This window comes from Bactrocera latifrons, unplaced genomic scaffold (genome assembly GCF_001853355.1).
Source record: "Bactrocera latifrons isolate USDA-ARS-PBARC rearing strain unplaced genomic scaffold, ASM185335v1 scaffold_610, whole genome shotgun sequence".
NCBI lineage: Eukaryota > Metazoa > Arthropoda > Insecta > Diptera > Tephritidae > Bactrocera > Bactrocera latifrons.
The window spans coordinates 30,374-44,567 of record NW_017537280.1 but is presented as its reverse complement, the minus strand read 5'-3'; the positions used below and the strand labels follow the sequence as shown (position 1 = coordinate 44,567).

The 14,194-nt window shown below is 35.4% G+C and overlaps 1 protein-coding gene across 4 annotated transcripts; it reads left to right on the top strand.

Annotated features, from left to right (window-relative positions):
- The first annotated feature begins 638 nt into the window (after positions 1-638).
- LOC108975116 lies at positions 639-4,682 on the top strand. Of its 4 annotated transcripts, none has more exons than XM_018943404.1 (3): positions 639-703; positions 783-2,927; positions 3,100-4,682. In XM_018943404.1, exons 2-3 carry the CDS (start codon positions 824-826, stop codon positions 4,680-4,682), a joined length of 3,687 nt encoding a protein of 1,228 aa, XP_018798949.1. In that variant the 5' UTR covers positions 639-703; positions 783-823. The 4 variants fall into 4 exon arrangements, with proteins under 4 accessions (XP_018798949.1, XP_018798950.1, XP_018798952.1 ...); XM_018943405.1 differs by having other exon boundaries at positions 696-703; positions 811-2,927; XM_018943407.1 differs by lacking the exon at positions 639-703 and having other exon boundaries at positions 714-1,517; positions 1,608-2,927.
- The last annotated feature ends 9,512 nt before the right edge of the window (positions 4,683-14,194 follow it).

Below are 14,194 nucleotides of genomic sequence, written 5' to 3'. Positions count from 1 at the left end.
TATCTAATATGTACATTATACGAAAAAATAGCAATGCATTTTTTTAACCACGGGATTCTGTACCGTGATACAAGTCTCTAAATTTGAGATTTTAAGACAGAGACAATTTTTGTGACTTGAGACGATTTTGCTATTCTGAAAGTGACAGTCACAAAATTTATTACATTTCATTATTCAGAGATGTTTTTATACTTGAATGAAAATAAATATGTCGATAACAAATATTAAATTTTCTATAACATAGTCAAAAAACATAATTACGAATAAAAATAAAAATATACTTTGTTTCGTAATATTTACGCAATTTATGTAAAATTGAGGTGATTTTCGTGTTTGAGTTGCTTACAAAACATATAAAACGACAATCGGTTAATATGTATGATGATCTCTACTCAGTATATTCAAATTGGCAAAGAAGGGTTCTTCATAATTTTGTGACGTGCTAACTATAAGGTTTCAAATATGAGTCAATATTTTGAGACTAACGACAGAGACTGTTTAGTGAATAGTAACTAATCGCAAATTGAGACTTCCCTTAAATTGTCTCAAATAGTGACTAGAGGCAGAATTCCGCTGTAATCAGTGGTTGAAAGCTGGCAATCTTTTACTGAAAACAGTTTTAGGGCCAACGTAGTTAACGTCAGGTTTTCCTGGCACATCTACTATTTTGTTTTTTTGCATACTAATTTGTCGGAGAAAGCGGGTTTGTTGATTTCTAAAAAAAAACAATTATTGAAAATAATGAAAATTTTCTAAGATAATTTTTACTTTCCATATTAAAGAATCTTCAATTTTCGTCAAAAATTGTAGTGCTTCGTTCACCATGCTTCCCAACACTATTTCATCACAAAAGCGTAAGCATTCGAGCGAATACCATGATCCGGATTACATACGATTGTATTCAAGTCCATATAAAAAGTTGCGCCATGGTGAATCTAATATTATGGGAAAAAACGTATTTTTAACACCCACGAAAACTAAATTGAAATGTATTTCCGAAATAATTTCAAATGAGTTTCAAAAGGAAATATCTTTAAAACAAGAACATTTAGCTGCGATTGAAAAACGTTTAGATCAAGCTCGCTCTTTGTTGGATCGTTTGCGGTATGTAATTGTATCAGACTATTACCAGAAACAAGACTTATCAATATCAGCATATGATACCCTAGCAATTCGTGGAAAAGAAACTCTTTTCGAAAAAGAGGTTCATGGTCTTCAAATAGCACTGCACCCATCTTTTAAAAAAAGAATGGGAGACTACCCCAACAAAATGTATGAAGTTACACAACGTTCTCTACCTGAGCGTGTAGCGGCTCAAAATGCATTGAACACCTTACGATCCCGATCTCAATCACAAAAACACCAAAAAAAATGTTTAAAACAATCAATAAAAGATCAAGGTTTAGTGATACATCATTCAAAAGAAAAAGAAATACCGATTGTAGATGAAGTTAATACATTTGATCAAATGAGATCTCACAATAATGATTTCACAGATTTACAATCATCTAAAACCGGTAAGATGGCTAGTTTTATTCAATCAGAAACTAGAAAATCATTGAATTCAGCTCGTTTTAACAACAAAACAAAACATCTTGTTGTTATAGGAAATACTTCAACGTATATAGGAGGAGAAGTAGATGCTAGAGCTGAAGTAAAAATATCAAGCGAAAATATGTTAACCCATAAATGGTTAGTTTATGTGCAATCAAAAGATGCTAAAATTAATTTAGAATCCTTTATAAAAAAAGTTCGTTTTCATCTTCACCCTTCATATCGCCCAAATGACATAGTAGACATTAGAACGGCGCCTTTCCAAATAGCCCGCAGAGGGTGGGGTGAATTTCCAATGAGAATTCAGCTCTTCTTTCATGAACATCTACAACAAAAGCCTGTACAACTTATACATAATGTGGTACTTGATCGTACGTTAAGTGGAATGCACACTCTTGGTTCAGAGACCTTAATGGAAATTTGGATTCGTTCTGATATTATAATTACCAAAGCAAAAGATGAGCCGTTGTTTGATGTAAAGAAAAACGTCTATGAAAATATACAACCGTTTACAAGTGAAAATATTTTTGAAACAGGCGAAAGAGATCATGGAAATAACACGAAGCATCGTAAAATATCCTTCACAAATAACAAAGAAGATTTAGACGATAATTTATTCGGGGTTTTTAACATGGATTCAGCTTCTGCTGATATTACAAAAATAGAGCCATCAGTTGTCGTAAACGAACAGCTTGCAAATATTTCAAATAATAGTCCGATTAAAATAATCTGCAAGAGTCTCCAAAAGTCAGACTGTTCATCAAATAATGAAATAAATGACTCCCCTCTAAGCAAAGATAAGATAGTATGCGCGAATAGTGGTGAAATATCGGAACTGAACAGTAAAAGGACTAGCGAAGAAGAAATTTTTACAAAAAGTGTTATTGTTAGTCAATCCTCTACTTCAAATATTAGTAATACTCGATGTAATATATCAAACCTTAGATATGCAAAAATTGTCAACACAAAATCGACAAATAAAAATTCTGACATAAGTAAAGAAGTTGTTACTACTATAAAAAGTAGTAAATCAATGCAGCTCACAACTCCTATGATAATGAAGCTTTCAACTACAAATGTGGCCAATGCCCATCAAGTTTCAAACACTAACAGAAACAATAATAATATTGTTGCATTAAGTAAAGTAGGAAAGTTTATGCCATTAAAGATTACAAATATGAATAAATTTGTCGCGCTAAATAGTAATTCTGCTTTCGCAAATATGCCTGTGGAGAATGCAGATGAAAAAACTGTGTTGCAAAAGAAATTGGTACAGTTGGTGGATGCGGAGGGCAAAATAAAATTTATGCAAGTTTTAGTGGCTACAACACAAAAACCAGTAGGGGACGCGAAAATGGGAAGCTTATTAAATGGTGAGTAAAAAACCGAGATCTTCATGTTTACAAATAAATAAAATACCTATGAAAATATACCTAAAATAAGTATCACCTAATTAGATTATTACAAATTGTAACACACCTACAGCGAATAATAATAATAATTATTTTTTTATACTTATTGTTGTACTTCTTTGAAATTTTGCAGGAACTGCTGACTCGTCTCAAAATTTGGATAGTGTATTATCTGAATCAAGAAAGAAAAATACATTTACCGACTCCTCTTTGGCGATGGAAAAGCATGCCTCAAAACTATTAACCGTTTCAAATGATGTTAATCGTAGCAATTTTTTAGTGACAAATAATAATGGTAATTTCCTTGCAACAAACAACATATACAATTCAAAAAGTAAAAATAATTCTGTAAGCTCTCAAAAACAAATGGTTTTTCAAAAAGGAGGAAAATTATTCATTATTGACCCCTTACAAATGAAATTGAAGCAGGAACGAAAGAAACAAGTTTCCTTATTGAAACCGCAAACCAATTTACAGAGGCAACATCAACAGCAGATGCCAAAGCAAAAAGTACAACATAAAGCTCTACAAAGTATGCTATATGATCATGATTATACACACTCTTCGGTAAAACTTAGTAAAGACAACATCACATTAAGCAATCCAGAAATGATATCAGGATCAATTAAATCACATGTACCGGAACTCCATTTGGGTATAAGGCAAACACGGGCCAAAGCAAGTAGTGCGTTTGAGCTTCTGCAGCAGTGTAGAAGTAAATTCGAACAAGAGTTTTTGAATCAAAATTATAATTCAATGAATTCCGCTATAGACTACATATTACGACACTTACCTCTTATTTCACCCAAAAATACTTTAGCATCCGCTTTCTCTTTCGTAAGCAATAGCGAAAAGGAATTCGACTTAATGCCCGTTTTAAAACAACGCGCATGCGAATGGTTGCGCGCTAAATACATCACTTGCTTTGTTCGCAACCACAAATATTTAAAAGCGATTACTTCTAATAACAAATGGCGGTTTTGGAGCACACGTGAAGTACTAGTTTATGCTCGTTATCACGCATTCACCCCAAAGATGAAGTCATTTGACATAACTCTATCCTACCCGGTGCAAGTACAAAATATGCCTGACCAGCTTACTGAACCAGAGAAATTACAAACTGATAATCTATTGCAAGGACATGACTTTTCACAGTTTGTCAAAAACGAAGTTAAATTCGAGCAGAAGTATATACAGTATGAATCAATAACTCCAAAACATCGTATTACATCTTGGCTCGATTGTGGGTGCCAAAATATTATTGACCAAGAAACTGGTGTAGAATTCTCCGAGGAGCCAATTGATATCATTAGTATATCGATGTCAAAGAATCGTAACAGATTTAATATAGAACATCTACGATCAAATCCAAATCGTTGTGAACAAGAACAGCAGTTCTATTTAGCAATCCCGGAACACCTAGAAAAGTCTTCTCAACTTGTAAGCGATATTTGCAGAGATTTTAATATACAACTGCAACCGGAACAAATTGGTGGAAATTTAATATATCCTTTAGCGCAAACAGTATTGTCCCAGTGTTTAAACACATTCATTGAAAAAATTATAAGACGTGCAGTAGCCTCAAAGCAAAATCCACCAACTACTGATAGTCTGAATATCACAACGCAAGATATTGGGAATGTTTTGGTTCGGCACGCTGAGTTTGACTTTCTAACAAACAAATATTTTGGAATTCATAAAGATAATAGTCGCTAAATTAATAGCGAATTTGTTTTAAATATATATTGCTTTCTTTTGGGATAATTTGTATAGTATTAGAAGGTTTTCTAAATTACTGAGATATTAGAACCAAGACATTATTTGCCTATAAATATTATATCTAGATATACTGTAATGCTTCATTAGTTAAGTTTTATTTTAAGTGTTAGTAATAAATTGTTACTTAAACTTAAATTAATTGTTTTTATATTTAAAATTTTCGAGTGAAATGTGATTTTTCTAGTCTTGCAACCAGTTGCTACACAGTAATATAGTTTTGTTCACCTAACGGTTGTACGTACCACCTGAAATAATCGAAATAGATATAGAGTTATATATATAAATTATCAGGATGACGAGAAAAGATGAAATCCGTGTAACTGTCGGTCTTTCCAAGTGTATGTCCGTCCGTGCAAGCTGTAACTTGAGCAAAATTGAGAAAAAAAAATTGAAAATGGGTATACGGGTTCCTTAGTACAAAGAAAAAATTAGGGGATCGCAATAGCAAGAGGCGCCTGTGAGAAAAAATGTTTAATGTACATATTTTCTAAACTACTAAAGCTACAAAAATATTATAAGGTGTTCTATCGACAGTGTGAAAATTGCCGAAATCGGAAGGTAACCGCGCTCACTCCCCATATAACGATACTGTTCAAAACTACTAAAAGTGCAATAAATCCGTAATTGAGTATGCCAAAGACATTAAGGCGGGTATTGTCACTTGCGAAGCGAATGAAAATTTTGGCGAGTTTCGCCGTGGCGAATTGTAAGTTGCGAATCTCTTAACGAATTCGCCAGAAAATGGCGAACGAGCGACAAAAATAAATTTCTGGTATTGCCGCTGGCGAAAAAACGGCATTCGCTTCGCCATTACTATCAAAATTTAACGAATGTATTTTTTTTATTTGAAATGGAAAGGACGTAAGTGAATTTTGATCTTTATTTGAGCAATTGTAATTTTTTAATTATATTTAACAAAACGATACTTCTAGAACAAAACGTACAACAACGCACCAAATCGGTTGCGTTAATGGAAAATAATCCGGACGTCGCCAGAGGAATGGGGAATTTTGGATCGACAAAGAAAAGCAGGGCAGAGCAATGGGACCTGTTCGCTGCCGAACTCAATGCCATTGGTCCACCATTGYGAAACGGGCGCGAGTGGAATAAGGTAAAAATTTAATTAATTTGTTTGGTTGAAATTACTTATGCGTAGCATTTAGGTTTGGTTAGATTATAAACTGAAACTAAAAAAAAAAAAATAGCGACAAACCGACGCGACCTGTTGCCACAGGAGGAGGACCTTATGCTCAGCAAAGTTTATCGCAATCCTCAAGCAGCCGTCCTAGAATGATAGTAGAGGAACGTGAAGTCATTCGGATGAAAGCGTTTGAAAAGCAAGCCGAAGTTCAAGACACCCTTTCCAACAAAATTCCAAAAATGGAAAGAAAAATAGATGATATTGCACGGTATGCAAGAAAAACATATGAACTCAAACAGGAAGAAATTAAATTAATGAAAATGAAAGAAGAAAGGAAGAAGGAAGAGAATTTAGAAAAAAAAGACATAAAGAAAAGATGGAAATAAAACTAAAAATTTTAAAATTAAAAATGCAAAAAAATATGGTAAATAGGGTGCTTGTAAATAGATTGAATTTAGTTTATAGTTTATTTCATAAGAATGTGATGAATTTTTTTTTATTTCATATTTTAACCGAACTTGAAATTGAGATTTTTTTAAGAAAACATGTGATGAATTTATTTTTACTTTATTATTGTAAGTGACGGAATTGAATCTGTGATTTTTTTAATTTGATTTAAAGGCATGTAGCTTTTGTAATTTTTATATATTTATTATCTATGTAATATTGAATTTCAAAGTATTCAATAAAATAAAAGAATACAATATATTATTCACTGAAGTCGGTATAGTTTCATTTACATCAAAGCATCAGCAATTTGTCTTCTGCGGCGCTCTCCTGGTGAACCATTGCCATTTTCATTAATTGTTTCCAATGGTACAACGGCATCAGTTTCAGCCTCCTCCGGATCACCGATTCTAAATTTTTTACAAATGTTGTGCAAGGCGCAGCATATATTAATAACGGATGTTACTTTAGCAGGATCGTAGCGCATTTCTCTATCACTCAGAAGACATCTGAAACGGGATTTCAAAACTCCAATCGTACGTTCAATAACATTCTCGCTTTTGCGTGCTTCTTATTAAAAATTGACTCCCTAGTTCCAGATTCTGCATGACGGAAAGGTGTTAATAAATAAGGGCTTAGGTATCCGGAGTCACCTGCAAATGTATTTTTGTTTTCAATATTCATATGTCAAATACCTAAATAAATAGAGTTCTGATCTCCCCTTTGATGCGCTGCCTCTAAACATGCCTTTAGAGAACTATTATTCCATACGAACGAATCGTGTGTAGAACCAGCATATCTAGCATCCACAAAACGGATATTCATATCATGATCACAAGCCTGTAATAAAAATTCAATAAAATTTTTATACCAATTTTACTGTATTAAATTCATAAAAACTCACAATTATTGCATTTATGCTAAAAAATAATTTTCTGTTTAGATAGACGGGTTTGTTTGTGGTAGAAGCATAAATTGCAATATGGGTTCCATCGATGCAGCCTATTACATTTGGTATTCCCGATCTTGAATAAAATTTGCTCCTGCAAATTCTTCTTCACTCATATCTACGCTTATACGGGTACGACAAATTTCATTTTCCAAAATGGGTATGATCTCTTTTAAGTAGTTCGCGTTTCCACATCGTAATTATCCTCAAAATACAGATCCGCGTTGTTAAACATATTTTCGAATTTCAGTTGATATAATAATAGATATTTTTAAGTATAAATGACACATTCGCCATTCACAATGCAAATTTGGGGTATGTTCGCCAAAGTGTTCGCTTCGCCAAATAAATTCGCTTCGCAAGTGACAATACCCGCCTAACTTTTACCTCCGAGATGGTACGAGGAGCTTTATGTTAGTCCGATTTGGTACTTGATATTGTTCTAGCATTTTTATATTATATTACTGCGTGAAAATGGGCGAAATCGGACCACAACCACTTTCCATATAACACAATTATAACACTGTCCGCTATACAAATCAAGAAGCAATCAATGTAACGGTATAAAACTCTGCATAATTAGTACCTTTAAAGTATGCCACCCTATGCCTAAAATTTATCCAAATCAAACCAAAACTTCAAGCCCCTAGGTACCTAATTTGCGCACCCCTGTACCTATAGTTGACTTTTGACAGAAAATATTAGTCAATGTATGAGAAATTAATTGTCCGGGTAACTTTATACCGCATATGTATGTATATCGGCCAATATGTGAGTTATCCCAATGAAAATAAGAAAGCCTGCTGCCCTCATAACAGTATATCTTTGTGCATAAAATAGGTAAATTTGAGTGGAAACTTGGCCTAGCCCCTATAGAACCAATATCAGCATTTTCGAATATCCGGCTAACTTTACACTATGATTGGTTTCACACCTTAAAGTATTTCTCTGAATTTTATTCTTGCAAGTTGCAAAACTATAAAATGTTCTTTTGTAAACGAACTTAGCCCTTAATTAAAACAACTTTGTTATATCGGAAAGCTTTAGATTCCGTTTATTAAAACTGAAATTTTCTTCAAAACAAGAAATAGGTATACAATTTTTTTCTAAATATAAAATTTTTTTTTTAATATTCTGTATATCCTTTGTGGTTTATCATACGTTTTCCAATTCTATTTGGCATGTATTGAATTACTTTTTGACAGCTTTCCAATGGAGTATCAATGTTTTCCGCCACAATTGCGTTTCTTAAGGTCACTCCATAAGTTCTAAATCGGATTGGGATTAGGGGATTGTATCCTTAAACCACTCAGATATCAATCAAAAATATCTCCATACTCAAAGTCGATCATTGTGGTCAAAATAAAAGACCAACGCCTTGCTCAGAGAAACATCCCCACACCATTTAGTTGCCGCCATCCTGTTTAATTGTCTTTATTATGTAACTAGAGGATGCATCTTTTTATGTTGCTGATACATATATTGTACTACTAATACCATCTAGTATATGATTTCCAGTCAGCCATTATATTTAAAAGAAGGAAGTATTAGTTAATGAATTATAGCTCTGCACCAGAGAAATCATCCTTTGAAAAGAGATTTGCTAAGTTGGAAAGAGGCGAAATAAGCACCGAGGGCAATGAAGGCAGTGAACGCCTTAAAGAAGCGAAATCTCTGTGAAAAGTGGGTGACATGCAAGTTCATAATCCAACAAAAACAACGAATTGCTGATTCTGAGGATTGTTTGAGTGCTCTTTAATCGTAATGAAACCGAATTTTTGTGTCGGTGTGAGACAGTAGAAACATTCGTCCATCATCACTACAGTCCAATCGAAAGTCAGCCTAGTGCACAGCAAATTTTGAACCAGTCCTGAAACGTGGAAAGACGTAAAAGTCGGCTGGCAAGGTTATGGTATCAGTCTTTTGCGATGCACGTGTTTTAACATTCATCGACGAGTTATGATTCATTGCACTGCGTAGTTGCTTGCGTTCTATTCTACCATCCCCAATATTTAGCAATTGTATTATTTTTGAGGAATGACCACTTTGAAATTGTACGCATATACTTCATCGTTTCCGTTTAAATATTGCACTGTTATGTGTAATGCTTTGAAAATGTTTCTGTTTATCTCAAATTGTAATAGAACTTTTTATCAACAATGCAGTTCTTCCGCTATTTTTTATGTTAGTTTGTTGTGAATGCATTTCCGTCCTACGGCCATAATCTAGTAAAGCAGCCGCCTAGATGAGGGAAATGTCAATGCCATATTTTGCTAAGTCTGTACTAAGTAGACCAGATGGAATTCCGAATAAAGCGCTAAAACAGCGATTGCTAAAAACATATACAATGTATAATATATGCATCCAGGGAGGCCGCTTTTCCACCATATGGAAAAGGCAATGTCTGATATTACTGCCAAAACCTAATAAACCAATGACAGAACCATACCACTTTCGGCCCCTATGGATGTTAGACTCCGCTGGAAAGGCAATCGACGATGCCGGTGGACTATCCCAAAACCAATTCGGATTCAAAAAGGACCACAACCGCAGCGATAACCCTAGTAAAGACCCTGGCTGAACGGGTTATAAATGGGAAAAGATGGAAAGGAGGCAAAATACAGTACTGTATGGTAACACTGAATGTACAGAATGCCTTTAACTCAACATCCTGGCATGGTATATTGAATGCACTAAAAAGCTTCTCCATCGCTCTATACATTTACAACATTATAGTAAGCTCTTTCGAGGAAATAACTTTGAGCTACAACAAAAACGAAGGCTCTAAAAAATATAAAGTCACTGCTGGAGTACCTCAGGGATCTGTACTTGGGCCGCTACTCTGGAATATCATGTACGATGGAGTACTGTTGCTAAAAGTACCCAAAAACGTTCACATCATTGGGTTCGCAGACGATAGTTAAACACATACACGATATAGCTACGATAACCAACAGGACAATAGCGTTAATAAGCGATTGACTCGAAACTAACGGACTGAACCTAGCAGTGCTTATTACTGGCAGAAAAGTCCGTGAAGTTGCCACGTTCAATACAAAGGATGTAAGCATCACTACACAATCGGGAATTAAATACTTGATGCAACAACGCCCTTTAAGGAACACTTAGCCTACACATGCGAAAAAGCTACAAAAGTGTGCAGAGCCTTGACCCGGTTAATGCTCAATACCCGTGGGCCAAAGCAAAATAGAATACGAATATTATCTGATGTGCTAAAGTCACTATTCGGCGTCCACATATGGGGAAAAGCCCTCGAAATACAATCACACAAATACACCTAGTGATTGCGGGCTTACACCGTTTCGACACTAAAAAGAATTACAAGGGCAGATAACGCTGGCAAAAACGCTGGGAGGACGCGGTAAACATTCCGACTGATCCCCAACGTTGAACCATGGCTAAATAGACCACACGGTAGATCTCCACCTAACTCAAAGCCTCGCAGGATATGGCTGCTTCAAAGCATATCTGAAACGATTCGGACACACAAATAACGATACATGTGATTATTGCGGAGGCGATACCGTCGAAAATAAAATCATGAGAGGCAACATTTAAAAAATGCGTTCCGTATAGACCCAACTCCCGATTACTTGGTAACCCAATTGGTCGAACCAGTAAAGAAGTGGAAAGCTGCTTGCGAAGTTATAGCCAGGGTTATGAAATCCCAACGTGCCAGCGAACAGCGGCGGAGAAGAGAGTAGTTAAATGTAACGAACAACCACGACTCAAACATACTAACATTGACGTGACGAGACCAACAGAGGTGTGGCGAAGTAAATGCAACTTGTCACAGAATGCCATGAATTTGACCTCCCTTGACGGCGGTACTGGGGGGAACGATAAGTTATAAAATTACCACGAAAAGTGGCATTACCTTTTATATTTATAGATATAGCATCTGTGCATATTGAATTCATTTGTTAAAAAAATGTGATAACTGAAGAACCGCTCAACCGGCACAAACCATCTACTAATTATTCGAAATAAAGCCTTAAGAAAAAGATAACACTCACTTGTCCTCTTATTTACGAAATCTTCACAAATACACATGCATTAATAAAGTCATGAACGCTAATGCTTACTTCTCCTTGCTCTGCACTAACAATGGCAAAGCTCTTTACTTTTCCTTTCTGAAAGGATGCTTCTACGATATCGGGGATGTCATTTTGACGTTCTAACCTTGTTTGGATCGGTAAGTATCATAATTAAAACTATACCTTGCAGTATTAAGTTCAAGCCAGGCGCGGAGTAATTTTTCAGCTGCGTTTGCGCAAAAAGGCTTCACCATAATATCATTTCGATTTGATGTAATTAATATAATGGTTGGAAAAATCTTTAGTTCTTTTCACTAATCCGACAATAGCTTCAACGACTGTGCAAAATGCACCCAGTTTGGGCATTGTACCGCCACTCCAGCCGAATGAACAACAATCAACCTCTACGGTCCCGTGGAGCTCAACTAGGCAGGATGACTCCCAGTCTGATCACCCATGAGGGCCATAGGGCAACTCTTGGTTTCCCTCACCCTCTGTTACATATGTCAGACCATACTAAATCGGAACATCACGTCAGATGCAATTCCTGCTATGGTTGTTGTCTTTCCCGATGTGTTCCGGCCTGTGCACCAGATGTGAGTGGATTGGTACATGGCGACTTTTTCGCACACTATGCTCTTTGGCAATACTACCTGCCAAACGATGGGGAAAAAGAGCTGGCGGAACAATTTCTCCGCTGGAGTGGAATATTGTCAAATATCAGTCTAATCCGAGTATACGTGACGATAATCGACGAGAGTAAGCCATTTCACCAATGTCTTCAATCTGTCACTGACTTGTCGAAAGCCGTCGACACAGTCAACTATACAACGACACTTGAGGACATCGATTAAACAACGCTTCATCCAGTACTTAAGAGGGGGACCATGGTACTATAATTTTGAGGCTAACATACTAAATTAAAGATAATTGAAATGGGGTTCCGCAGAGTGGTGTCCTCTCCCACTATTCTTTAATCACTATATTTTTAAACTCCAAGAACCACCAGAAGGGTGGTGGTTATATACATAGGTTTCGAATATATAGGTATATATAACCACCACTTACATATATAACTTCATATGCATATGATTCTACGATAATGGCGTCGGACAATAGAATTGATGCGATGTACTCAAAAATGAACCTGTGTATACTTATATCGCAGAACTTTCGCACTTCTTCAAGGCTAGGAGGCTAAAACTCTCTCCTATTAAAACCTAATCTATTCACAAACTGGACGAAAGAGAGCAGTCTGGATCTTAACATTTCCGTCGATGGAATCGGAATTCTGACCTTAAACCATCCTAAAGTTTTAGGAGTTGTCTAATGCTAACACCAACGTGAAACCAATTCTCTTAACCCCGATCTCCCTTTGGTCCGAACCTATCGAAACAGCTCGTTTCCTCGGTCTCCCGTTATGTGAGTTGGTATTCGCTACAACAGCAACAGCGAGTTGAAACGTTTCTGTGCATGTGAGCTTGCTTGAAAGTAAGGATGAGATCGCATGGGGACGGAGCAGGGCTATTTAACTCGTTAATCATAAAGTTATATTTTATTATGAGTTGTGTTGTTTCTTTGTTTAAGTTTTTTATTTACATACTAGAAAACCCGGCGAACTCTGTTTAGCCTTAGATGAAACAAATAAGAAGGTTTTGAATGTTATTAAGTCCTTTTTTTAGGAGTTAAAAATTAAATTATTTAAATATTTTAATAATAATTTATTATTTAGGGGTTTCACACTATTATAAGTTATAACGGTCCGAAAACATATAATTGAAAATTGTAAATGTATGAACTCATTTTTGTATGTAATCCGACAACAATTTTTTTAAACAAGTGTAAAAATATATAATTTTATGATTTTACGATGATTTATGACAAGTTGTGAGTACCAGAATTATATAATAAATGTCTTTGTCTTGAGTTAAGTACCTTGTGATACACGATATTTAGTGTTTAATTTTAAAGCGCATTAACAAACAACGCAGATGGTTTTGGCGAAAAACATGAATTTTCCAGATTCAACCCACAAAACTTTAAAAGATTGACCTTTTGAATGGTCATTACGAATAATGGAATCTGAAATTGAAGTGTTTTAAACTCAAATGGAATATTTGTTGGGATCATCGGGATACTCCGAATCATAAACTCCTCACCTTCGAATTTTTCTTTGAGTTTATTCTGAAATCTTTGTTTAGGTATTTTACATCTTTATTCTTAGCCGCTAAATATGCTCGCTCACTCAAGCATTCATTACTTTTGTGGTTAGTAATAATGTTTGTGAACACTTTGTTGATAAGTTCGTCTTTCGATGGACAAAGTTCCAGAAATTATTAAGAAATGAAATCAATCCGCTCAATTCATCAAATGGAACCAACTCAACCATTACCATTTGCTCAGAGATATCTTCAGCGATTTTATCATTAAGCAATGTAGCTCTCGCTTGTTTTCAGCTGATGTTTCTTTATATAGCGACATAGAGTTGATGATTTGAGGAAAGCGTTTACTTCATCAGCAGCCGTTCATCTTGGAATTACTGGCAATGTTTGCCGGGAATCACCAGACAATAGAATCATTGCTCATCCAAAACATCTCGAGTCATTGCGTAGATCCTTCAATGTTGGGTTAAGTGCTTATAATGCATGTTTATGCATTAACCTGACTAATAAATTATTGCACATGACGTAACACATGTCTTCGATCAAGAGTAAAGTCCGATAATGTATTTCTTCATTCATCTCAAGATCGCCAGTTCTGGAGCACATTTACCAATAACAACCGCAATCATTCATTATTTGGATGATCTGTATACATACGACCAGAGCATCAGTAGAATGCACATCCGGACAGC

What these genes read in the sequence shown, in the direction of transcription:
- LOC108975116 (XM_018943404.1), top strand. Translation starts at nt 824, where the DNA reads ATGCTTCCCAACACTATTTCATCACAAAAGCGTAAGCATTCGAGCGAA. An exon ending in AATGGGAAGCTTATTAAATG is followed by an intron (nt 2,928 to 3,099) that starts GTGAGTAAAAAA and finishes GAAATTTTGCAG; the next exon opens with GAACTGCTGACTCGTCTCAA.